Source organism: Polypterus senegalus, chromosome 14, assembly GCF_016835505.1.
Source record: "Polypterus senegalus isolate Bchr_013 chromosome 14, ASM1683550v1, whole genome shotgun sequence".
Classification (NCBI taxonomy): Eukaryota; Metazoa; Chordata; class Cladistia; order Polypteriformes; family Polypteridae; genus Polypterus; species Polypterus senegalus.
In genome coordinates, this window is record NC_053167.1 from 136,597,717 (window position 1) to 136,625,383 (window position 27,667).

Below are 27,667 nucleotides of genomic sequence, written 5' to 3' on the forward strand. Positions count from 1 at the left end.
ATCGAGCCAACGTGTTTACGCTTTGTTTTGTCCCCGTCTCTTGCCTCACGGGAGGCTTTGTCGACACCCCTCACGCCCCAATCCATAAATCAACATGAAATCTGTCACCCGCGTTGAAAGCCGGGCCATTTATCACAACCAATAAGGGCCCACTTGGCGAGATATAAATGGAGAGGACAAACCCTTGTGAATTGTGGAAATGATTAGTTCCAGATTGAGAAACCTCTGGCCCCTATAGTGCCGAGTTTAACTCCATCTTCCATAAAGAGCCCCTAAAAATAATTTTCAAAAGTGAAAAGCGTAGTCGGCAGGACTGTGATGGGGTGAATCTTGTTATGACTTTGCCAAGGCTTGAATTTATTTTCTTTCTTTTTATTTATTTTGCTGGTGTTGTTTTATTTTTCCTAAACTCATTTGTGATATAGGTGACCAAATATATTTTTGTTGAATTTATTGATTCGTATTCTGTCATTTTCTTTTTACAGAGCTGTGGAAAAAAAAAAACATAAACAAAAAGTGAAGATGCTTTCAAAAAAATGATGAAATTGAGTTTCTAAACATTAAAGTAACAATGTACTCTTATTAGAACACTAGCAGTGTAAGCCCGTACAGTAAAAAGACACAGGGTCCTAGAAACTATTGAAATTGTCAGGAAAAAAATTGAAATGTAGAGATGTCAGGTAATTGAAAGGAACTACTCTGGGCATCTCTCTCCTAGCAGGTTTCATTTTGCCGACGTGCTCGTCTCGCTTGTGCATTAGCGGCTAAGCGACTGTCTTTCTTCGGAAGTTTCATTTTGCCGACATGCTCATATCGCTTGTGCTTTAGCGGCTAAGCGACTGTCTTTCTTTGGAGGTTTTGTTTTGCCAACGTACTCGTCTTGCTTGTGTTTAGTGGCTATTGTGATGTAAGATTTTGCATATAACTTGATAAATGTTTTGTATGTCTTTATTTATAATTTAGGCAAACCAATGTAATTTAGTGGTACCTTGGTGAGAGGCATTCTTGTTTATCCCCCCCATGTTTAATTTTACGACAGGATTTGGGGGATGTGTCTTAAACCAGTTTGATGAGCATTTCTTTGTTAAAGTCTTTTCCCCCATCCCCCACACAAAGCCAGGTTAGTGTAATAGATGGTCTTGGGGGGGGCAGGAGATAAGATGTTCTATTTCACTCATTGGTCTGAGGTATGGCTGTTTGGAATTGGCTTGTCTCAGAGGCCTTCAAGTACCATGATATCCTATTGGTTCTAGGAGTTGGACAGAAAGCCTATAAATTTGCTTGCTCAACCACATTCTCTCTCACTGACTCACATATGATGAAGAAGCATCTCTCTCTCTAACTAACAAATAATGATAGAAGCATCTCTCTTGCTAACCTGTGATGATGAAGACAACACAATGAAGAGCACAGCTCAGCAGCCATATTGAACAGACATGTGGCTGAAAGCTGAGCACCAACGATGCCTTAACTAGAGACATTTTAAGTAACTGCAAGTCTGTGTGCCACCTGAATTACACATCACCATTTTATCAGGTTGTATGGTTGCCAATATTCAAATGTACTTTGCATTTTGTTATTATTTATGAATATTATCAGTAATACATTATTTTATGTGTAACTTAACTCCTGCTTGTCTTTTACTACATCTAATTGCCTGAGGTTATAGATATAGAAGGGAAGGTGGGGATAAGTTATATACAGTGGTAAGTCTGTGAGATTAGGCATTCTAAGGCTACATATTAATAATACAATAGGGAAAGTAGAGCAATATATATTACTCTACCAAGATAAAACAATTGGCGTAGTCGGCAGGATTTTGGGGTAACCAAGTTTTGCACCCTGTTTGCAAATACTGTTTTGATGTATGTGTTTGTTTATGTATGTGAATTTTAGGGCACCCAGTGGGTGGAAGTAAATGCGGTGGAAGTAAAACATTGTTTGGTTGCTGAATGGAATATAACCAACAAAGTGTAGAGACTTCATGTGTGTCACAAGGACACCCGCATGTTTGTTAGTGCTGGTGGTAGTGAGTCCCTAATTAAAGTGCTAGGGAGTGGTGAAAGATGCATGCGTCATTCATACGGCATTTAAGTGGTTAAAGTGCTAGGGAGTGATGGGACATGCATTGTCATTCATACGGTACTTATTGTTTAGAATCTTTGTGTATGTATGTGTATGTTTGCTTACAGGGGCAAAAGTAGGCCAACCCATACGAATTTGGCAAATTGTATTAGAGTAAATTGTAGACTTAGAAATGCCTAAGTTCATTTTAAAGTCAGCCATCTTCCAGTGGAGTGGCAGAGGAAGCAGGCTAAAGCTAGGAAACCTGTAGTTCAGGTAGAGAAAGCAGAAGCTGAGCTGAGTGTGCCACAAAATGGAAGGGGGCTGGAAGGATTAAAAGCAAGAAAACAGAGATCAGGTTTAAAGAAGACAGCTGCTGTTATAAGAGGTTTACTAGCTTGTATTATTGGTAATAAGGAAGATCATGATAAGGAAGAAAATAGCAAAGTGAATGAAAGTGAAAGTTATGGAATGTTGAGTGAGAGTTTTGAAAGATGTAACAGTTGGTGTGATAATTGTGAAGTGTTAGCATGTAGAACATCCGCTGCTAAAGTAGAAAGCAGTGAAAGAAGTGGAAAAAGAAATGTAAACCCCCATGGTGAAAGTTAGGGCAACAGTAACCAGATCGGACTGGAACCCTAAAACAGGGGTGGGTGACTTACATGAGACAGATGTGTGCTCAGATAAAGAGTGGGAATGTGAGTGTGAGGAAAAGGAGAGAGATGAAAGGAAGGGAAAACAGCAAGGGTGTTTTCTTCCTTTATTCTCCACTGCACCACAATCTCCAGTAATTCTGAGGCCTGTCCAGTATTTAAAGAGCATGCTACACTGATAGATATTTCACCACTGTTAGGAAAGGTAACCAGTGCTGCATTGAAATTTGATTTAGGACAAAGAGATCAGATAGAAGGCAGAGGAGCTGGTGAGTGTGAATGGCAATTGTTGACTAGAGGGCATGAACTGGATATTGGCATATTGGATACTGAGTAAAGAAAGTGTGGAATTAAAACAAAGAACAATGGAAATGAAAGGAATTCAAGTGCTTGTGTGTGAAAGGTCTGAATGTGCTAGTGCAAGAATGGCTGAGTTGGAAAGAAAGTGCACCAGTTTAGGAGTTGGTTTGAATGAAACAGGACAAGCCAAAGAACAAAGGATGGGGATGGTGCAGCAGGAAGCTCAGCAGCAAGCCAGGAATGCACAGGGGTGTGAAGGTCCTAACAGCTGTGCTAGGGCCAGCAGTAATTAAAAAGCACACACACTTAGGTTCAGTAATTGAAACCTGACTGACCAGTTGTTCAAAAGACAGCCTATGACTCTCCATGCAATAAAATGGAGAAAAGTGAGCTGGTCTTTAGTAAAGAACACAGGTCAGTTTTAGCAGATGCTGGATTTAGAACTTGGGTTCTGGAGAGGCTTCAGTCCACACTTTCAGGTAGTAGTTACCATACAATAAAAAAGGACACACAGGCAATGAAAAAAATAGAAGGGTAGCAGGAAGACAGGAAAGGAAAATAGTTATTTCTGTTTCAATTTTCTGGCCTTTTGCAATAGTGCTACTTCTATTGTAAGGTTTTTATGGACTTTGGTTTGGTGCAGGTAATAAATAGTGAAGGCAATTAGCAGAGTAAAATCCATGCAGGAGATCGGGTTACCATTGGCACATTGGAGTGGCATGGCACTAGTGCCAAGCTGTTCCAATGAATGCCTGGAAGCAAAGTTTGAGTTTTGGCACCAGGTCGACAGCCAAGAAAATGAGATGGACAGAAACTGCTTTGTCACCTTCCATTTTGCAGACCTGCCTACATAGCAGAATGAAAAAAAAGACAAAAGACAAAGCAAAAGCAAAGACAAAGACATGAAGAAGAACTGAAGAGACAGCAAGAAAAGACACTTACTGGGGTTTAAGTGAGTAACAAGTCCACAAGTCATGCAATAATAGGACTAGTCACAATAGCTATAGTTTAAAAGGAAAGGTTTGTTCATTACTGCAGCAAATTTATATTCCAAGGGTGGAAACTGAACAAACCAGTTAGGAATGCCAAAATAAGGGGATTCATTTTGGGCTCATAAAGTATACATTCTGGGTATTAATTAATTAAGTGGGATAATTAATATAATTAATAATATTAAGGAAAATGTATACTAAGAAAATTGGTGAACTTTTCAGGAAAGCAGGTGCAGCTGATACATTTGCAAGACATATGGGCTCCGATGTTTAGGTATAGTCTAATTGGGAAAATATGGAAGCCCTGCTGAGATTGTCGGCTATGGTGCAGGCACAGGACCAGTGGGCCAATTCTGAACCGAGGTGTTTAGCACAATGAGTATGCATATGGTGAGCAAACAACTCTAGGGGTGGCCTACGGGGAATGATGAGAGTTGCATAGCTTTGATGTCTCATGGTGGTGATGCCAGCCTATACTGGTAAAGGCTGATGGCAGTCAAGAGTTGCACCATGGGTAGGAAAGCACAAGAGGCAACTAAGTCAACCCCAAATGTGTGCAGAGGGGCCACAAATGTTGGTTTGTGAACAGTTTATGCAGTGGCACATGTGCTGTCACTTGGGCAGAAGTGGTTGTACTGGCACCTGTGGCATGTTACCTTTCAAATTTTGATGTTAATTGTACAGTTGCATATGCTTAGATAGTTTGGGACAGGCGTCTAATTAGCAGTTAGACAGAGAACAAGTACAGATTAAAAATTCACACAATAGACTAAATTGTAGTGGGCTAGTTTAGTGGAAGGTGTGGACTTGTCTCATTTTGAACCACCAGATCTGATGACATATGAAGACTGCAGAAAGAAACAGTTGAAGCAAGCCGGAGCAGATACAAGTCATCGGGAGCGCTTCCAAGTTCTTCAGATTGTCTTTGAAATAAAGAAGATATGCAATGGACAAATGGTCACGGACAACTTTTAACACTGGGAGAGCAAATACTGCCAATCAATGCATAAGTTATGCATCAGACTCTTGAAACAATTGAAAGACATTGTACAAAACATTCATCGGGGTGGAGTGTTGTGATGTGAGATTTTGCATATAACTTGATAAATGTTTTGTATGTCTTTATTTATAATTTAGGCAAACCAATGTAATTTAGTGGTACCTTGGTGAGAGGCATTCTTGTTTATCCCCCCCATATTTAATTTTACGACAGGATTTGGGGGATGTGTCTTAAACCAGTTTGATGAGCATTTCTTTGTTAAAGTCTTTTCCCCCATCCTCCACACAAAGCCAGGTTAGTGTAATATATGGTCTTTTGGGGGCAGGAGATAAGATGTTCTATTTCACCCATTGGTCTGAGGTATGGCTGTTTGGAATTGGCTTGTCTCAGAGGCCTTCAAGTACCATGATATCCTATTGGTTCTAGGAATTGGAGAGAACATCTATAAATGTACTTGCTCAACCACATTCTTTCTCTCTGACTGACCCACATATGAAGAAGCATCTCTCTCTCTCTCACTGACATATGATAAAGAAGCATCTCTCTTGCTAACCTGTGAGGATGAAGACAACACAATGAAGAGCACAGCTCAGCAGCCATATTGAACAGACATATTTTATGTGTGACTTAACTCCTGCTTGTCTTTTTACTACATCTAATTGCCTGAGGTTATTGATATAGAAGGGAAGGTGGGGATAAGTTATATACAGTGGTAAGTCTGTGAGATTAGGCATTCTAAGGCTTAATATTAATAATACAATAGGGGACAGTAGAGCAATATATATATATTACTCTACCAAGATAAAACAGTGGCTAAGAGACTGTCTTTCATCGGAGGTTTCGTTTTGCCGACGTACTCGTCTCGCTTGTAAATTAACGGCTAAGTGACTGTCTTTCTTTGGAAGTTTTGTTTTGCCAACATGCTCATATCGCTTGTGCTTTGGCAGCTAAAGGCTGTCTTTCTTTTGAGGTTTTGTTTTGCCGACGTACTTGTCTCGCTTGTGCATTAGTGGCTAAGCGACTGTCTTTCATCGGAGGTTTAATTTTGCCGACGTACTCGTCTCACTTGTGAATTAACGACTAAGCGACTGTCTTTCTTTGGAAGTTTCATTTTGCCGACATGCTCATATTGCTTGTGCATTAGCGGCTAAGCGACTGTCTTTCTTTGGAGGTTTTGTTTTGCCAACGTGCTCGTCTCGCTTGTGTTTTAGAGATGGGAGGAAAAGCAAAAGGGACACCGTTTTGCTGATGTGCTCACCACACTTCTGTAATAGCTGATAAGCGAGTGACTGTCTCTTCGGATGTTTCGTTTTGCCGACGTACTCGCCTCGCTTGGATATCCTCGGAGGTGGAGCCCATAGCCTTACTCCACCTCTCACTTCCAGACTGGACAGACACACACACTTCAACGCATAGACGTTTATATATAAGACTAGCAAAATACCTGCGCTTCGCAACGGAGAAGTAGTGTGTTAAAGAAGCTATGAAAAAGAAAAGGAAACATTTTAAAAATAACGTAACATGATTGTCAATGTAATTGTTTTGTCACTGTTATGAGTGAGCCTCTGAAATAAAGGGATTGTGTTCAAAGAATGCTTTAGTTGCCTCACATTTTTAGTGCAATTGCATTTTTATGCAATTTTTTATGCAATTTGTTCAACCCACTGAATTAAAGCTGAAAGTCTGCACTTCAACTGCATCTGAGTTGTTTCATTTAAAACTCACTAGCCAACGCGCGGCGTACCATACGCTACACGATCAGGCCGGTTTTTTTAATGATTTTTAAGCACAGGGAGAAAATTAACATTTGAAAAATCGGTAATGTAATAAATCAGCAAGAAAAGCAACATTGTAACAATGCACGGAACGAACCAACACACAATCATCCGTGACTGAAAACTGGAGGACCGCCATCGCGCCTTCTCCTGCCAGACAGAGGGATGGGGGTGCACAGCGCTCAGTGTGGAACGGGAGGAGAGGAGAAGGACGTCCATTCAGCTCCCTCCATCATGCTAGTCTGCTGAAATCTCGTTCAGTATGTACTGCCCGCTCATGTGCCCACCTCCAACTCGTTACTTGAGTCATTGGCTGCTTTTCTATATATAATCCACCAAGACTCCCGACCACGGTAGTAGCAAGGTGGGGGTGTGCACAAAGGGTAGGGACACAACCAGTGGGAGCCTATGAGTCGGGTTTGCAGCCTGAATGGGGTTCAACGGCTTACCCACGCCGGGTAGACACACGCTCAATGTCATGCATAATTATTTATTGAATGCTAAACACTTCTGGAAAGACACGGTTGTCTAAAACGGGTTGGTGTGAGAATACAACAGTAAGTGAATGAAAAGATGGAACTCTGGAGAGAGCAAAATACAACACAATAGTGAAGCCGCGGCATAACAAACGCCGCATAATTATTTATTGATGGTTGAACACTTCTGGAAAGACACGGTTGTCTAAAAAGGGAGGGTTTGAGGATACAACAGAAAGTGAATGAAAAGATGGAACTCTGGAGAGAGCAACATATACACTGTGTGCACAATTATTAGACAAGTGAGTATTTTGACCATATCATCATTTTTTATGCGTATATTCCAACTCCAAGCTGTATTAACTTGAATGCTTATTGGATTTAAGCACGTCAGGTGATGTGTATTTGTGTAATGAGGGAGGGTGTGGCCTAAGGAGATCAACACCCTATATCAAGGTGTGCAGAATTATTAGGCAGCTAGTTTTCCTCAGGCAAAATGGGCCAAAAAAGAGATTTAACTGACTCTGAAAAGTCAAAAATTGTAAAAAGTCTTTCAGAGGGATGCAGCACTTTTGGAATTGCTAAGATATTGGTGTGTGATCACAGAACCATCAAACATTTTGTTGCAAATAGTCAACAGGGTCGCAAGAAACGTGTTGAGAACAAAAGACGCAAATTAGCTGCCAAAGATTTGAGAAGAATCAAACGTGAAGCTACCAGGAACCCATTATCCTCCAGTACTTTCATATTCCAGAGCTGCAACCTACCTGGAGTGCCCAGAAGTACAAGGTGTTCAGTGCTCAAAGACATGGCCAAGGTAAGGAGGGCTGAAACCCAACCACCACTGAACAAGAAACATAAGTTGAAACGTCAAAACTGGGCCAAGAAATATCTGAAGACAGATTTTTTCAAAGGTTTTATGGACCGATGAGATGAGAGTGACTCTTGATGGACCAGATGGATGGACCTGTGGATCAGTAATGGGCACAGAGCTCCACTCCAACGTGGAGGTGGGGTACTGGTATGAGCTGGTATTTTTAAAGATGAGCTAGTTGGACCTTTTGCATTGAAGATGAACTCAAAATCAACTCCCAAACCTACTGCCAGTTTTTCGAAGACACTTTCTTCAAACAGTGATACAGGAAGAAGACCATGATTTTTATGCAGGCCAATGCTCCATCACTTGCATCGAAGTTCTCCACTGCGTGGCCAGCCAGTAAAGGCCTTAAAGATGAAGGAATAATGACATGGCCCCCCTTCCTCATCTGACCTAAACCCTATCGAGAACTTGTGGGCACTTCTTAAACGCTAGATTTACGGGGGAGAAAAACAATCCACCTCTCTGAAGAGTGTCTGGGAGGCTGTAGTCACTGCTCCACAAAAAGCTGATCGTCAACAGATCAAGAAACTGACAGACTCCATGAATGGAAAGGCTTATGACTGTTATTGGAAAGAAGGGTGGCTATATTGGTCATTGATTGATTGATTGATTGATTTTTGAAATGTCAGAGATGTTTATTTGTAAATTTTGAGGTGTTTGTTTATTATTCTCACTATAACAGATGAAAATAAACAAGTGAGATGGGAAAATTTTCATTTTTCCTTTAGTTGCATAATAAATCTGCACACTAATAGTTGCCTAATAATTGTGCGCACATATGTATTCCCTGATGATGTTCACACTCACATTTCCGTTGTGAAACATTCAGGTTTCAGGTTTATTAACATTTTGGATGGACTGATAGCACTGTGTTTGTTCCATATTAAAATTAATCCTCAAAAATAATTCTGCACTCCCTGTAATTGTCCGTGAGTGAAGAAGACGCATGTTTGTCGCGGATGCAAATTGCTGTATGTAGCGTGTAAAACAGTTTGCTATGGTCACGCGGTCGTGCGTCGTAGACGAAAACTCGGTTTTTAAAGACTGCTTACTTCATTGTGTTTTAACCTCAGTTGTAAAGGAATGTTTTAAGGATCCCATGGGATACCCCTCATGAACCGTTTTACACGCTGCATATGGCGACTCACCTGCGCAAGAAACATGCCTCTATGAACAGTCAAGGTCACTCGGAGGTACATGAGGCCTCTACGACAGACGAATATAAATGACGCCGTTTTTTCTGTGTCGTCGTGCCCGAGTTAGTGGGCGTGGCTCTGCGAGTTGTCGTCGTATCCAATGGTCTTGGAGTTGGTGGGCGTGGCTCCTCCCTGCGTGTGCCATAGGTATCTTACTTGTCAGCGGCTTAGTGACTCCACGCCCCTTCCGGTGTGCTTTCCATGGGTGTCTTGCCTTAGTGAATTATATATATAGATTGTGGTAATGTACAGAATCAAAATTAGAAAAAAGTTGTCTCTGTCCAAATATTTATGGACCTAACTGTAAAGCATGAGCAGAACCTCCTCGGACTTGTACTCCACATGTCAAGGCGCTATATAACGTGATATTCTGTTAGTCTTCTTAATGGCCTCTGAATACTGATGGGAAGTTGAGAGCGTCAAGTCCACTATGACTGCTAAATCCTTCTCATTTATTGGTGGCAAATTATAAAATAATGAAATCGAATCAATTGATTGGCGCAGGAAAGTAAGAAGTTTGCTGGACTCTGTACATGTGACAGTAAGGACCCTGTAAACTTGTTGGGTGTGTGTGACCTTTGCCTTTCAGATTACCTTAGTCCTTTCAGGACCACCATCTGTCTGTCTGTCCGTCTCTCTGTCACTTGTCCTCAGCCTCCTGTTCCATTCATCCTAGTTCTTCTGCACACTTTCACATACTGTTATCTCTCCAAATCATCCCAGACAGCCTCAGTGATGCTTAGATCAGGGCTCAGTGGAGGCCTCTCTGGACTCTCAAAGGGTGGACTTGGGTTCCAGTGGTTTCTGTGAGTTCTGTCAGTTTTGTGGATCTCTCATCTGCTGCCCAGTGCTAGGTTTCCGTGCCTCCAGTTTTTTTTTTTGATCCATCAGAAGAGCTTTAACAGCATGTCTTGAATATCTCGCCTGTTCAGGAAAGTCCTCCCTGATGCTGGAGAAGCCCTTTGCATTTTGTTGTTCTTCTCACTCTTGAATTGATGATTTGAAGGTTCAACTGTCCCGTCTGCGCGTCGTCCCCCACACATTCTCGTCTGCTTGTCCTTTTCCCCGTTTTGTTTGGTTTCTCTTTCAGTTCATCAGTCCACTCCTTAAGTCAAATGGTCTTCATCTTCTCATTCTGTGGGCCAGAGACTTCAAAGTGGGCTATTACTTAAGTTGTTATCTTATTTAATGAAATATACACTTTTTCTTTTACATTTGATGCTTTTAAATTTTTGAAAGAAGATTTTCATAAATCTGAAATTTGATTTGTTCTGTTGATATACTAATACAGAAGAGAAAAAACTAAACATTGAAGTCAAAATTAATATAAAAAATCCATAATATTTAGCCTTGGACTTTGGTGTTCTTGTTTCCTGTATGTTAAACCGCAGGGGGCGGGGCCTCCAATGCTGCAGTTGAGCAAATAACAGAAAACTACAAGAAGATGGCAGAGAGGACTTATAAACTATGGGATACTGTGGGTAAAGTCCCAGCTGGCTTTATTTGACTAAAAGGCCAGCGTATAAACCAAGACTCAGCGACAAAACGCCAGCCAAAATACTGACTCCTTGAAAGGGTTTGTTTGTGGCTGCCGCATGCTGAGGTTTTTAAATATTTATCCCCACATGCAGACACCAGAAACAACACACCACTGTCTTCTGTACTGACTAAGTCCAAATGTCACGCTGTGCAACTTCTGCTGTCACATGGTAGTAACAGGGCACCGTTGCCAATGACATGATGTTGCCAATGGTACTGTGGCACCACAGTAACTGAAGATGAGGATAAAATGATGATCACAAAATGAATTCACAAAACAAACACAAGTGTGACGACTCCATCCTCAAAATCAAAGCATAGGGAATTTAGCGCAAGAGGAGCGGCAGGCGGAGCAGAGGTGTGCTCAAGTTAAGGATTGTGACTGTCAGATTCTGCACTTTCCGTTTAATCTTGTGTGACAAAGGCGCTATACGAGCACTCAACCTGACACAGAGAGATGCAGGAGGCACACTGATAAAACAAATAAATGTTTTATTTTTCTTCACCTGTGGGCAACAGCTTCCCTGTTCCCACAGGCACAACACAGTCCCAAACACAAGCACCAAAACACAATTCTTTTTCCTTCTCTTTCTCGCTCCTCCACCACTCCTCCTGGAAAGTGTTGTCCACCTCCTCCTGACTCTGGCTTCCGGAGTGGTGGCTGCTGTCTCCTTTTATAGCCCACCCGGAAGTTCTCCAGGTGTATGATGACCCATTTCCTGCTGCACTTCCGGGTGTGGTGGAAGAACCAACCACATGGGCTCAGGAACCACTGCAGCGCCTCCTGGTGGCACCCCCAGATCCCAACAGGGTTGTAGAGAACTCACTCTCCCATGGAGCCCTGCGGGAATCCGAGGCACCACTGCCACCTAGGGGAGCTGCCATCTAGCATCCCGGGAGAGGTACTCATCAGTCCATGCCTCTTCCCCAGACCACATACAGAAGAGGCGCCCCGGTCAGGCAAGGGTCTTGGCCGTCCGCCACACTTGTTATATTTTTGTTCATTTCTGTATATTTTTAAATGTTATACTCTTTATTAATATGTAAAATCATCAATTAAAGTAATTGTTGTAGTCATATTGTCACATGTGCAGAGCCCAGTGAAATTTTAATTGGTATGTCCAACCAACGTGCAGTACATCTGTGGTGCTGCGATAACAGAGAACTTAAAGAGATTTAATGTAAGAGTCTAATATGGCTCAGAAAGTAGATATCTATCTGTTATACAGCACTTTATCTATCTATCTATCTATCTATCTATCTATCTATCTATCTATCTATCTATCTATCTATCTATCTATCTGTTATACAGCACTTTATCTATCTATCTATCTATCTATCTATCTATCTATCTATCTATCTATCTATCTATCTATCTATCTATCTATCTGTTATACAGCACTTTATCTATCTATCTATCTATCTATCTATCTATCTATCTATCTATCTATCTATCTATCTATCTATCTGTTATACAGCACGTTTCCTATCTATCTATCTATCTATCTATCTATCTATCTATCTATCTATCTATCTATCTATCTATCTATCTATCTATCTATCTATCTATTGTGAAAGGCGCTATATAGCGCCCGACCCTGCACAGAGGCATGTGTAACAACAACACAGGCTTATATTTTCTCTTCAACCATGGGGCACGTCTTCCCCGTGTCCCACAGGCCCAACACAGTCCCAAAAGCACTTAAATAGCCAACACTCTCTTCTCCTTTACCACCACTCCTCCTCAAGCTTAGTCCTCCTCCTCCCGACTCTGGCTCCTTGAGTGGTGGTGGCTGGCCCTTTTTATAACCCATCCAGAAGTGTTCCAGGTGCTTGACCACCTGGTCCTGATTGCACCTCCAGGTGGGGCTGAAGAATCGTCCAGCCAGGCTGCTGACTCCATGCATCTCCCCCTAGCGGCCATCTGAGTCCCCAACCAGGCTGTGGAGGACTCCATCTCCCATGGAGCCATGCGACAGGCTGGAGGATCACCGTCCGCCAGGGAGGCTGCCACCAATCGTCCCGGGGGAGGTACTGAGCTGCCCATGGTTGCTCCCCCGGAACAGATGCAGCAGGGGCGTCCCTGCCGGGCATGGGACCCAGCTGTCCGCCACACTATCTATCTATCTATCTATCTATCTATCTATCTATCTATCTATCTATCTATCTATCTATCTATCTATCTATCTATCTATCTATCTATTATTTAGTGCCTTTCACGTCTATTTCTCTATCTATCTGTTAGAGAGAGCGTAGAGAATGGGAATACAAACTTACTGTATGCTTAAATTCAACACTCTACAAAATGGTCTGAATAGAGACAAGAGTTTTATGAGCAGATATGTGGACTAACAGACTGACTGACCAGCTGACCACATCAGAGGCCTACTGTATCTTACAGACAATGCACTTCAAGAAAACCTCACAGGACTTTCTCTAGTGATGGTTATCTTATCTCTACATTTTATTAGTTCATTTTTCTCTTCTTTCAGGGTTAATTCATCTCAGGTGTATTCATTTTGCTAACATTTGAACAAAAAGGTTGTTAAGATGAAAGAAAAAATTCACTTTGCTCTCCCAATATAAGCGAGAGGATTTTTCCGTTTCTTTGTCACACCTCGCCTGATGAAGGGGCCTTAGCTGCCTCGAAAGCTTGCATTTGTAATCTGTTTAGTTAGCCAATAAAAGGCGTCATTTCACCCCACTATCTCCTGTATCAGTCCATGGCTAACACGGTACAACACTCTAATAATGAAAATAATAATAATAATACATTTTATTTATTTGTAGGCGCCTTTCTAAAAACTCAAGGACACAGAACAATAGACAAAACACAGATTATAAACAAAAGTAAAAAACAGAAGTCAAAATCAGACAGAGCAATTGTAATCAAAGAGAAAAAGCAGCTTTAAACAAATGAGTTTTAAGTTTAGATTTGAAAAGTGAAAATGATTCAATATTTCTAAGCTCAGGTGGTAGTGAGTTCCAAAGTTCCATAGTGATAAGATGGACAAAGGGGACAGTCAAGTGGATGGAGGAAGAGGATCTGAGGGTGTGGGAGGGAATGGCAACATGGAGGAGGTCGAACAGGTATGGAGGCACAAAGTTGTGGAGAGCCTTAGAAGTTAACAGAAGAAATTTGAACTGAATTCGGAACTGAACTGGAAGCAAATGAAGCTGCTGCAAAACGGGAGTGATATGGTGAATAGAGGGGGGCTCTGGTAATGACAGTTGAAGCTTATAAAGAGATTTACGTGAAAGACCAAAGAAGAGGGAATTGCAGTAATCCAGACGAGAAGTGACAAGGCTATGAACAAGGATAGCAGTGGTGTGGGGAGTGAGGGACGGGGGGAGAATACGATTACTGTTACACAAGTGGAAAAATGCAGACCGGGAGATGATGTTGATGTGGGGCTAAAGGATGACCCCCAGACTCTTAACCTGTGGGTTTGGGGAGACAGAGGAATTATCAATAACAAATGAAAAACGATCAGATTTGGATAATGTTGATTTTGTACCGATGATGAGACCCTCAGTTTTGTCACTTGTTATTAAATTTAAGAAAGTTTTCAGAAAACCAGGATTTGATTTCTGCTATGCAATCAGTAAGCGAGGAGGGTGGAAAGGAAGCAATAGGTTTGCTAGTGAGGTAAAACTGGGTGTCATCAGCATTACAGTGGAAACTATCGTTTTATTTACGAAAGATATTTCCAAGGGGAAGTAGGTAAATAATGAAAAGGAGGGTCCCCAGGACAGAGCCCACCTGAAGTAACAGCGGTGGGATGAGATGTGAAAGTTTTAAGCTGAACAAAGTGAGTGCGGCCTGAGAGGTAGGATCTGAACCAGTCTAGTGGAGTGTGGGTAATGCCAATCGAAGATAATCTATTGAGAAGAGTCGTGTGACAAATAGTGTCAAAGGCAGCCCTCGGATCAAGGAGGATGAGAACAGGAATTAAACCAAAATCAGCTGCCATAAGGAGGTCATTAGTCATTTTTATAAGTGCTGCTGTACAGTATCTATCTGTTAGTAATATTGTGTTCACCATCCATTGCAATTCCTTCTTGCTCATCCATCTTGCTGCATTCCTACCCCACCCTAGTGCCATGTTAAACCAAAATGAATTCAAATACAGAATTTTGTTTTATTTATTAGAATGCACATGTAACAGTCGCTATTATGTAATCATATCTCATAAGCACTTTGAGCATGGAAAAGATGCTAAATATTGAAATGAATTTATTATTATTATTATTATTATTATTGGCAGTGTTGACCTTGCTGTTTGGGAATTTTCATAAGAGACCCCCTGTGATGCACGTCTTTTGAGCTCCTGCTGCACATACAACTTGAATGCGTGTCCTGCTCAGCTGTTTCAGTATCGTGATTCTGATCTTCTCCTTTCTTACTGGCAGCTCCCACTCTTTGTGAACAGCACGCTGCTGGACCACGAGAAGGTCACTGCCCAGCAGATCGACAGCTACTTCCGCCAGGAGCTCATCTACAAGAGGAACGAGCGGATGGGTCGCCGGGTCACGGCACTGATGGAGAGGAATCCAGGCCAGGGTTTCTTTTTCGCCTTTGGAGCAGGTGTGTTGGTCAGTGCGACTTCGCCGTTTATGGGGTTCTGGTTGGCTGCGGGTTGACCCTGCTGTTTGTTGTCCTTGATTTCCTAGAACTGTTGGCTTGTGTTATTTGGGTAATTCCAGAGAGAAGGAGTAGTGTGGCTTCAACTTGTACAGTCAGAAAAAGGTTTGAGTGAAAGGAGACAGAAGGATACCTATGGGATGTGTGCCCAAAGAACCTTTGAGTGACCCGCCGTTTGGGCCACAGGCTTTGTGTTGGCTGCAGGAACCTGAAGGAATCTGTGAGAATGAAAAAGCAGGAGTGAGAGGACGAATCTAGCATGCAGGTGCTGTGGAGGTTGCCCCCTGATGGGCAGGGTGTGCATATCCAATACAGAGGCATCGCAAACTGCTTTTACAGGCTGGCTCAGAGGTGTATGGACAGTAACCCAACTTTCCTAATTTTGGCTCTGCCTGCCACCACAATAGACTTGAAATGAAGTGATGGAGGTGAGACTGGAGTGCAGACTTTCAGCTTTAACCTCCTTAGCGTTGTGTTTACCCTTAGAGAAACGAGCCAACAAATGGTACATTTTTTTTAACTGTAAAAAAATGTTCTTACATGTAATTACTAAGATGTCAGCATAAATAGAGTAGCAATGGGCTGTCAAGTGCCCACTGGTGTACGGATTCAGTATCCTATCCATCGTGCGACATGTTTTGAGACAACGCACAGCCTGATGTCACATTTGGGACAGTTGACGTGTGTTTCTTTGCACACTTTTCTTATATTTTTTCAGCTCTGACTCACACGAGATGGTAGAATGTCAGTGCCTGACCCGCACGATTGGGACGCCCCTTGTATTATTGTAGTCTTCCACAGCGCAAGGCTTAGTGACTTCCACATTTCCCCTGCCATGAGCATTGACAGTTGCCACACTGTAAACAGTGCTTAGGGGGCTGACGTCTTATCTGTCCTTGCACCCGATTGCAATTATTTTACTTTTTTTCCACGTTGCTACTGTTGTAAGAGAAGTCACCAGGGGCCTCAAGTATAAATGTTGTGTATGCACAAAAATGTTGCATACTCCCGTTTCCACGCTCAAATCACAATGTATAAAACCTAAAGTTGGCGTAAAGGCCACGTACATTTGTACGCAAGTTTTCCGCTCGGTTTTGCAAACTGGCGGCACCCAGCGTCAAAGCAGTGCTACTGTTCCTGTGTGGTTACCCTTTCTTTTTTTAGATCCATATCCCTGACGCGGCTTTATAAATACACTGAAATGAACCGCATATTGTTTATTAGTTTACGGCATCTGATTGTAATTAACCTATAACAATATAATGGTTCAGTGAATAGCCAAAGTATTCCAAATACCATAGCTGCTTTAGCGTTGTTACTCTCACTGCACCTTCTTCTTCTTCTTTCAGCTGCTCCCGTTAGGGGTTGCCACATCGGATCATCTTTCTACATATGACTCTCACTGCACAACTCGGAGTATTTATATCACTGTATCTGAGTGTGAATCACAGCTCTACAGCAGCTGAGAAGAAAGAGAATCATTGGGATACAGCATCAGGCACACGCTGCCTCAGCCATGCGCACAGTCTATTTGAACTGCTCTCACACGGCAAACACTTCTGAGCCTTTCCTGTACAGACCTCGCGGTTCACAAACAGTTTCATCCCAAGAACTCTAAACGCACTCAATCAGTCCATCAAGTGCTCCTTGTAGAACTGTTTGGACTTATAAGTACAATCACCTCACTGTAAACTTTACACTACAGTTATAATATCGCACAACCTGAGCCACTTTATAAAGCGCGGATTTACATATGATGACGATATCATTTTTAAGATGAAATGCAGCAAAATATGTTTATTATATTATACAGATAAAACTTTAACTTAATTTAAATAATCTATATTGTTAATAATTAAACATGTGAGGACACGGTGCCGCAGCGCTAGCGAGGAGCTGCCGCTCCGTTCATGGATTGTTCCTGCCTTGCTCTGTATTCTTGCTGGGGCTGACATGACACTGGAAGGATAGATGGGTGGAATGATTAAACGCGTACTACGAAGATATTTCAATGTTCCTTAAAAGTTTTGAAGAATCAGCGTTCTAAGCTTACAGATGGCTTAACGTCTATTACAGAGCTGATTGTGTGGCGATTGGGTATTTGGAGAAAGAAAATTAAGGACAGGAATTGGAGATTAGTACGGTTGAAAAAGAGACAGCCCTGCTACAATGAATTATTTCATCGAAGGTCACACATGTCGCAGCAAGCATCTTGCGTGAGACGTGAACAATCACTGTGCCACCGTGTTCCCATGTTTAATAACATGCTTTCATTCCAATCATCATGAAAATGATGTCACGTGTACATCTCGGTATTTTAATTATTCAGAGAGCTGTATTATCATGAATGTAATGGATTCTGTGTCGTGTCGGAGGAAGAGAAAGCCGGTTTAAGAAGCAAGTAGTGATTCACACACACAGAGCACATAGAAGATCAAATACAAAACAAAGCATTTAACGTGCTACTTTAACTACGATGTGATTTGAGAAACTGGTTAATTAAACGATTTTAAGATGAAGTTTATGATGTTCTACTTTAATGACAAAATAAACTATGTGATTAAAGTGGAAATTTCAAGATTAAAGTTGACATTTCGTGCTTTTTTCCCACTGTGTCCCTATTTTTGTTTTCTCTGTACCCTAATAAGCTTTCATATGACACTCAGACGGTGGGCTATGACTCGCCTTTTCACGGCGACTTTGATATCTGACAACTTCTTTTTTATTTTGGGTACTGTGCGACTTTGTGAACTTGAACTTTTCAGTTTCTCCGACACTCTATGTCACTCGATCGACTTCCTTTAGTTGTTTATATCTCAATTTAAACCAACAAATAGTACGTGTTTCGTTGCCTCCACTTGGTATTCGCTGAAATTCTTCCCCGTGCTTTTGTCATTGCCTTTTCACAGAACTCTGAGCTTAAAGGCTATTTATATTGATTTGCATATCGACGTATATTCTGGGAGGAGTTGGGGCGGGACAGTAGGCACGTGCACGTGTGTTACTTTTCACGCTGATCGATATTTATGGAGTGCAAGAACATGGAAGTTGGCGAACGCACAGATTTATGCATCTGGATTTTTTGTGCATATAAACATTTCCGCTTTTGTCCTTACGCCATGTTATCGTGTGAATTCTATGCACTGCGTTATGCATGAGGCCCCAGTTGTGTCACGGAGGTTTGGACGTGCAGTATGTCGTATGCATCAGTTTTACCCTCCATGTCTACGTCTGATGTCAAAGCCACACTTGATTCAAGCAATCATTCCATTCAAGTTTGTTCTTAAACTGGATTTGCGGCCTTTCAATTGCCATTGTGTTTTTGTTGAAGGCTCCTCCCCACTTATGAATATCAATGAGTTACCACAGAGTTACCATAAATTGAATTTTTACGGCATTATGTTATTTCATCCACTAGATGGCAGAAAGATATGGTCATGAGAGTTATTTGGGCGTAACACTGTAAAGTGGATCATTACACGTCACTCCGTGTCTGACTCGGGCTTAACCTCCAAACAGCATAACATCTCCTTTTTCAGAACGCATCGCAGATGTTAAGCGGCACATACCTGTAACTTTAGTTTAAACGCTTACAGAAATCCAATGAAACATTTTACAAAAATGGCCACTATCACGGGCTATAAATGTGCTGGTGATGGTACTCGGTGGATAAAACTACTCCTCAAGTTCTCTTAGTGTCCTGTGGAGCTTTTCCTCATGTAGGCCCCAGATTGTGCATTTTAATTCCACGTATTATCTTGTCCTTCTGAGCCCCCGGGGCCCTGGCTTTGTCCCTTTGCTGTTTTCATTTCTCATCATCTGGTGTTTCAACACCCTCAGTACTCTTTAGGCCTCCCAGTTTGTCCTCAAGGAAACTGCCACAGTTTGAATCTGCAATGTCAGTGGGCCTGAAGGATGAGGCTGTGACAGGACTGTCTCCTCCAGAGGAGTCACCACACTCGAGGCAAAGGACACACCTGCAGAAGTCACCACACTGGCCAGTCCTGCCCTGTGGCGCATCACTGGCACACTGATGTTGCCCTGCTCTGCTGCACACACGCACACACACACACCATTTGTTTCTGGACTGCCCCCATTTGGAAACTCTGATGCCACGAGTGCCATTAAGAATGATGGATGGCTATTGTTGAATTCTTTCCTGTAGACGTGATTCATTATTGTAACTTCATCATGTTGACTCGCATCCAGCTCTGTGCATTGCCGATCAGAAGGTGATCGCCCTTGTAGCAAATGAAATTTAAGAACAATTTATTTTTACAAGGAAAAAAAAAATAATCAGAGCTTTCAGCGCACTGCTCATTGTGCTCCCGACTTGGGGCTCATTGGAAATTTTAATTACTAGCAAAAATTCAAAAATAAACGGGCACATAGAGAAATAATGGCGTAATCAGGCTCTGTGCTCAGGGACCATCAGACATGCCAGCTCACTCAGCATCTGTTACAGTGCCATGTAATTTTTAGGGCATCCACTGTGATAGGCGCTATATAAATGAGAGGCAGAGTCACGTTTGAATAATGGCTTATGGGTGCTGCAGCAGACTCACTGATCCTGCATGTTGGGTTCAAATCCTGCACTTGGTCAATAATATGGTCTGGGGGTCTCAATGTGGATGTCTTCTCTAACACCCTTTGATGCTTATTCCTATCTCCTATATAGTGCCTTCCACATCTATCTATCTATCTATCTATCTATCTATCTATCTATCTATCTATCTATCTATCTATCTATCTATCTATCTATCTATCTATCTATCTATCTATCTATCTATCATATAGTGCCTTCCACATCTATCTATCTATCTGTTATATAGCACGTTTCCTATCTATCTATCTATCTATCTATCTATCTATCTATCTATCTATCTATCTATCTATCTATCTATCTATTATATAGCACGTTTCCTATCTATCTATCTATCTATCTATCTATCCATCTATCTATCTATCTATCTATCTATCTATCTATCTATCTTGAACTTCCTGGGTTGATCTTTGACCTCGGAGGTCAATCATCACCCTGATAGTGGACAGTAGAGGTCACGTTGTATGTGTTTGTGTAGCAAATTTCAGGTAAAATCCTGGACAGACAAATGGACAGCCATGGTACCGTATTATGTGAAAAGATTAGCAGACAGTTAATTCACATTATAACCCACATCACATAATACATTAACATGGTGAAATGATGGAAACGGCACTGCAAAAAGGTTTGGGGTCACCACCCTGTATACTTGAAAATTGACTGTACAAAAGGGCAAAGATATAAGCAATGGTCTTTACAGACATTAGTCCAAAAGAGAACTGAGGTGACAGGCAAAACATGGCGGTTTTAAAGCTGGAGAGGGGAAATGATGTCATCGGGTCTGGAACCTGAAGTGACATCATCAAGCCCAGGCAGATGTCCCCCCCAATAAAAATCACACACACTGAGATGTGGGGTCTCGGAGGCCATGAAATGACGCGCCGTCGAATAGCTGCCATTGATTGTCGAGCAGTATGTAAAGTGGCTCCACCTGGGGACTTCTTTTTTAAGGCTGACCCAATTTCTTTGAAATGATGCACCCATGTTACATGTTAATTACATGAGCAGACAACAACAACAACATTTATTTTTTATAGCAAATTTTCATACAAAAAATGTATTTCAAAGTGCCTTACATAGTGAAGAATAGAAAAATAAAAGACACAGTAAGAAAATAAAATAAGTCAACATTAATTAATCTATACTAATAAAAGGCAAAGCCCTCACTCACTCACTCACTCATTCACTCACTCACTCATCACTAATTCTCCAACTTCCCGTGTAGGTAGAAGGCTGACATTTGGCAGGCTCATTCCGTACAGCTTCCTTACAAAAGTTAAGCAGGTTTCATTTCAAAATTCTTCGCGTAACGGTCATAACTGGAAGCTAATTTTCTCTATATAATGTAACAGAGTTGAGCTTGATGGTCGTGGGGGGCGGAGTTTCGTGTGACATCATCACGCCTCCCACGTAATCACGTGAACTGACTATCAACACATTACGTAGAAAACCAGGAAGAGCTCCAAAAAGCGCTGAAGAAAACATGCATTATATAATTGAGAAGGCAGCGAAACAATAAGAAGCGAGCGAGTGGCATATACTACCATATTCATGAGTGCTGCTACTTCAGAAACAAAGCACGGTGTAAACCTAAACTTTAAATTAAGTTCATAGACAGGCTGCCGCTGGCGTTTGTCATGCCCACGGCTAATGTGGGATACAAGTTTAATGAGAGGACGCAGGATATAAATGAGAGTTTTGATCACTTTGTAACTAAGTTAAAATTGTAGGTGAAGGGCTGTGCTTATGCAAATTCCAAGAGACTGTGTTTGTGGGGGGATTGACAGTTAAGGCGGGTGGGGAGTCACGTCATCATCTCCCTCCCATTTACCTCATTTCGCTCTGAGCTGAGCTCATGGCTAACGCCGTCTTCGAAGCAACTTCGTCACACTGCCACCAAATACTCACAGAAAAATCCACAAGTTAATACACACGCTGTCTCTAGAGTTTCTCCACACTCTGAATCCTCCAGGCACTACTTACAAAAGGTTACATTGACAATCGTGTTACGTTATTTTTAAAATGTTTCCTTTTCTTAGCACAAGCACAGCTGAGAAGCTTCGATGCATGTGCTCCATAATGCATTAAAAAATAATGCATTTAATCACACTTTGCATTCCAAACAAAGGGGAGCTTTTGTCAATGCATGATTTCCTGGTACACCGATTACATTGATCAGCGCTTCCTGATTCATTTTACCCTCGCACCACCTTGGTTTGAGAAGAAGTCTGAAAAAGGTTAACACAGAAAAACAGATCACCAATTGAAGCTTTATGAATAATCGATTCGCCATCAATAATTGTTTTGGTAAAGCCATCCTCCTTCCATTTTATAATTTTTCCGCCACTAGCCAGGATTAAATGAATGGTAAAAAGTAAGAGCGGTTTAGGTGACTTATTTAGGCAGGCATATATATGACAGCAACACTCATGACAATGTCAATCATGTTACGTTATTATTAAAATGTTTCCTTTTCTTTTTTATTACTTCTTTAACACACTACTTCTCCATGGTAGCGGGTATTTTGCTATATATGTATATATATATATATATATATATATATATATATATATATATATATATATATATGAATGACCTCCAAAGAGTGCGGAGACTTTTGATATCGTGAACGTGTCTGCAAAAAGTGGGGTCTCCTGCCCAGCTAAATAGCTGTGCCAGCCTTTGAGACGCTGACTGCACTTCTGCCTTAAGTCAAAGTGAGCACTTTTAATTTTTTTCATCCTCCCCCTGAGCTATAGCCCAGACAAGTGCAAACACGGAACCCCTTTTCTACACCGTGGCAAACTAATATTAAGGCGATTTGCACTTTCTTTTGCACGTATACGATTATGAGGTCGTCAGCTCGGATTATGAAGACACGCACACGAGTGGAGGACCAACAGTGCCATCACTACAATCATTAAAATTTCAGTTTTCTCTTTATTTAGTTTGAGAAAATTACTATTCATCCATTCAGAGATACAGTCAGACATTGTGTTAGTGAATCGAGAGAGTCGGAGTCATCAGGTGCTATTGATAAGTACAGCTGTGTGTCATCAGCATAGCTGTGGTAGCTCACGTTGTGCCCTGAGATAATCTGACCTAACGGAAGCATGTAAATTGAAAAGAGCAGCGGACCCAGGATAGAGCCTTGTGGAACACCATATCGGATATCATGTGTCTTTGAGATTTGATTACCACAACTCACAAAGAATTTTCTACCTGCCAGGTAGGATTCAAACCAATTTAAGACCCTGCCAGAGAGGCCCACCCATTGACTCAGGCGATTTCTAAGAATATTGTGATCAATGGTGTCAAATGCGGCACTCAGATCTAAGAGGATGAGAACAGATAAATGGCCTCTGTCTGCATTCACCCGCAAGTCATTTACTACTTTAACGAGTGCAGTTTCTGTGCTGTGATTTGTTCTAAAACCCGACTGAAATTTATCAAGAATAGCAGGTTTACTGAGGTGGTCATTTAACTACATAATGGCTGCCTTCTCTAGAACTTTACTTAAGAAGGGCAGGTTAGAGATGGGTCTAAAATTTTCAAAAGCAGAGGGGTCAAGATTATTTTTCTTGAGTAGGGGTTTAACTACAGCAGTCTTAAGACAGTCTGGGAAGACCCCCGTATCTAATGATGAATTTACTATGTCAAGAACATTATCAATTAGCAGCACATTAGTGGCACAGGATTACTTAGCCACTAACCTGGGCACATCCCTGCCGGACTGCTGTGTCTGTGTATAGCAGAGTGGTAGATCACGCTACAACAAATAACTGTGCTGTTCCTGTTTCAAGTTAATTAAAGCTGGTTTGGCTAAATTACTGAGACTCAGCCTCGTGTTTTGGGGTGTAAGACAGGGACTTAAAGCGCGACCCCAATCTTTTAGGATTCACTTCTGTGGAGCCTCACTGCACCGCTGCGACCCTGCCCTGGCAACGGACAAACAGTCTTACACAGACGCGGCAATCGCGCTTCGGGACGCATGTCAGTTTGACATTCCCGTTGGGTGAGGAGGGGGGAGGGGAAGGGGGGGTCCCAAAAGAATTCAGAAACCTCACAATATGAAGAACAAGAAACGGATAATTTGGCTTATGATTGATAACTGTGCTGCCCACAACATGCTTCCACATACAGTGGAAGCAATGTTCGTTTTGAATTCCTCCCAGCCAATTACACAACAGTGCTTCAGCCATTGAATTTTGGAATCATTTGCACCCTGAAAGTGTATTATCGCAAAAAAAAATTCTCGTCAACATAACTTGTAGACAGGAGGAGATTAAAATTAACGCAAAAGAAGCTATTGAAATGATTGCAGATGCCTGGACGCAAGTTAAAGAAAACACTGTACTAACAAATACAGAATCTCATTACAACGAAATATTTTTATTTTCCCTGGAAGTTTGTTGTAACAGAATTTTATCTGTGTATATATATACAAACTAGCAAAGTACTCGCGCTTCACAGCGGCGAAGTACTGCCTTAAAATTTTTATTAAGAAGAAAATTCAACCTTTTTAAACTGAGCGAAAATATACCAATAATTATTTGTTAAGGATCTCTTTGTATACCATGTTGTCAGTTCGGCCCACCGATTGTAATATGACCAAGCTGTGCGCTGAGCTTACTCTTGAGCATGTAACGTACAGTCGGCCATGTGAACAGTAATCTTGTCTCAAATCTCACAGCTTGGATTGCTGCTGTCATAATCGGTTTGAGTTTCATGGTTTGTTTCAATTACGACAGTATTTGCAGGACTTGTTGTGTTGAAGTGACATTCGGCATCTGTCAAGCGTTGTAAGCACACAACCAGTTTCATCGATAAAATCACATCCAGCTTTTGAGAGTTTAAACATTCATAAACATCAAAGTGTCCACTACTGAAATCGTCACCTGTGAGTCTAAGATGTTTAAGAGGCATTGGCGGTTGTCCAAAGGTGTAAAATATTTGGCCATTTCGGTACACTTGAAAGAGACAACCAAACAATTCAGCGGCAGCCATCAACTCACATGCAGATCCATAGGTGAAGGGCTTAAGCATTTCACTCTTCTAGTGCTCCTGTGTAGTATAATTATCTCCTGTACCGTCATCAGTCCACACCTTGAACCTGTCCAGTCATTCAATACATAAGACACAATGTTTCTCCGGATATCAAGAGTGAGCCTGATATGGCCGTGCAATATGTAACACAGAGAATGGAAAAGGCAGGTGCCATCTCCGGGCATGGAAACCACTCGGTAAGTGACAGTTCTTTGATCGATGGTGATCACCTCGATAGACATGTTAATGGGGGTACAGTTGGAATGATAAAGGAAATGGGTACCTGAGGAATGTAAAGTAAGTCTAAAATACCAACACAGTAACTATAATCGTAATAAACGAACAATAAAACAGCAGAGAAGCCGTGGATTAAATAACAAGGCTGCAGTTATCAGTAGGGAGACTTTGAATCCTGTGGCGAAGCAAGGAAGGGAATGTAGAGACTGGTGCGACGGACGGCCTTATATAGGCAGGCAGCCAACAATGTGGGAGGAGTGGGGATGGGGGACCCAACGCCGCCTCACACGGTGACCGAGCTGCAGGCTATGGACGTATATATGTACGTAAGTAGGATTCAGTTAGCGTTGGGAACCCGCGTAACAAATTTCTTGAAGATGGGCCCATAGGTAACAAAGACCAATGGAAAGTTCAATATGGCGGCCGACAGTGGCATCATACCACCGAAATAAGTATGTACATCGGTTTCGGTTAGCACAGGAAAGCCGCCTCCCAAATTTTGTAAAGATGGGGCCATAAATAAGAAAGTTCAACATGGCCGACGTTGTCGAAAGTTATGACCGTTACGTGTAGAATTTCAAAATGAAACCTGCCTAGCTTTAGTAAGTAAGCTGTAAGGAATGAGCCTGACAAATTTCAGCCTTCTACCTACACGGGAAGTTGGAGAATTAGTGACGAGTGAGTCAGTGAGTGAGTGAGTGAGTGAGGGCTTTGCCTTTTATTAGTATAGATATTGTAACAAACATTAATTAATATTAACATGCATATAAAACGTATCACATCATATATTACTGTAACACTCATACTGTATAACGTGTTTTAAATAACATACAGGATTACATAACACCATGAACAAGTTCAAAGTGCGCCTTCACTGAAGAAGCTCATTTTTCTAAGAACAGTGAACTTCACGTAACATATGCAAGTGAAGGACTTGAACGTGAGCTTGTTCAGTTTTAGGTGACATTCTCGATCTGGTTTAGGTCCTGATTAAACATTTTGCCTTACCCTGTAATGCAGGAGTGGAGCCGAATCTGAATACGGTATTCGGATAAAAACAAATAGTGGATTTTTCCGAATATTTATTTCGTACGAATGTTTTGCCATTTATTTGTCCTCAGGGTGGAAAAAAAAGAACGTCATTTCAAATCGGCGCTGTCAGTGTCTGCCTGCTTGTGCTTAAGCTGCACCTCCGCTAACACGAACACGTGGTGAAGCTCAACGTTTGTACTTCGCGAGGCCACTTTATATTTTTGGATATGCAATATGTGACGCAAATTTTGACCGGCAGCGTAAACGGTTAGTTCACCAACATGCTGGTTCAACAGTCACCATTTGTGTTACATGGTTGGAAACAGAGCGGTAATTTACATGTATACTTGTATCTATTTAATTTCTTTTTTGACCGGGAGGATATTAGCATTTATGGTTATACGTGTTTGCTGCTGGATATAACTCAATAAAGTGTAGTCAAATAAAAAGGTCTTCATAATTATTGTATTGTATTCAAGATCCCTGTAATAGCCTAATATAAGGCATGCAAAATTGAAAAGAGTCAACTCGTGGGTCATTTATTCTCACTCCTTAAAAATGCAAACTGAACGGAACATGAACTCGTTCAAAACTGAAATGGTGAACTATGAACGAGAATTTATTCATTTTAATCTGTGTGATGTGAACTTTGAGGGAGTTCTTGTGAGGTGTGAACTTGCACAGCACTGCATAACACCCACATCATATAACACATTAACACACTTTATAACACACCTCATATAACACATATACCGCACGTTATAACATTATTTAATACCCTAACACACATTTATAATGCACATGTCATCCATCCATCCATTATCCAACCCACTATTTCCTGACTACAGGGTCATGGGGGTCTGCTGGAGCCAATCCCAGCCAACACAGGGCACAAGGCAGGAAACAAAATCTCAGACAGGGTGCCAGTCCACCGCAGGGCACATGTCATGCAACATTTTATTCCGAAATGGAGTACATGGTTTAGAGAACAGCAGGCTGGCAGCACCCTGGCTTGCGCTGGGTGGGCATTGGCATTTAAAGACATAAAATATGCCTGTTGTGTAAAGCACTACAGTATATACATTTAAGTTAAGAATGTCTGACAATATCGGAAGGAAAAAATGACCCCATGTTGTGCAAAGTGTCCATTGGTGGGACGTTGGTTTGAGAGACATAAAGTCATTTGAAAAAGTTTTGGGACCCCCTCTCAGCCTGCATAATAATTGACT

At 41.6% G+C, this 27,667-nt stretch overlaps 1 protein-coding gene across 2 annotated transcripts in view; it reads left to right on the top strand.

Annotated features, from left to right (window-relative positions):
* Positions 1-27,667, top strand: part of trabd2b (TraB domain containing 2B) — a 385,425-nt gene that overhangs the window by 211,209 nt on the left and 146,549 nt on the right. For both annotated transcript variants that reach the window (XM_039735542.1, XM_039735543.1), the window contains exon 4: positions 15,289-15,463. In XM_039735542.1, coding sequence (XP_039591476.1) covers positions 15,289-15,463 — 175 coding nt within the window. The remainder of the gene's footprint in view (positions 1-15,288; positions 15,464-27,667) is intronic.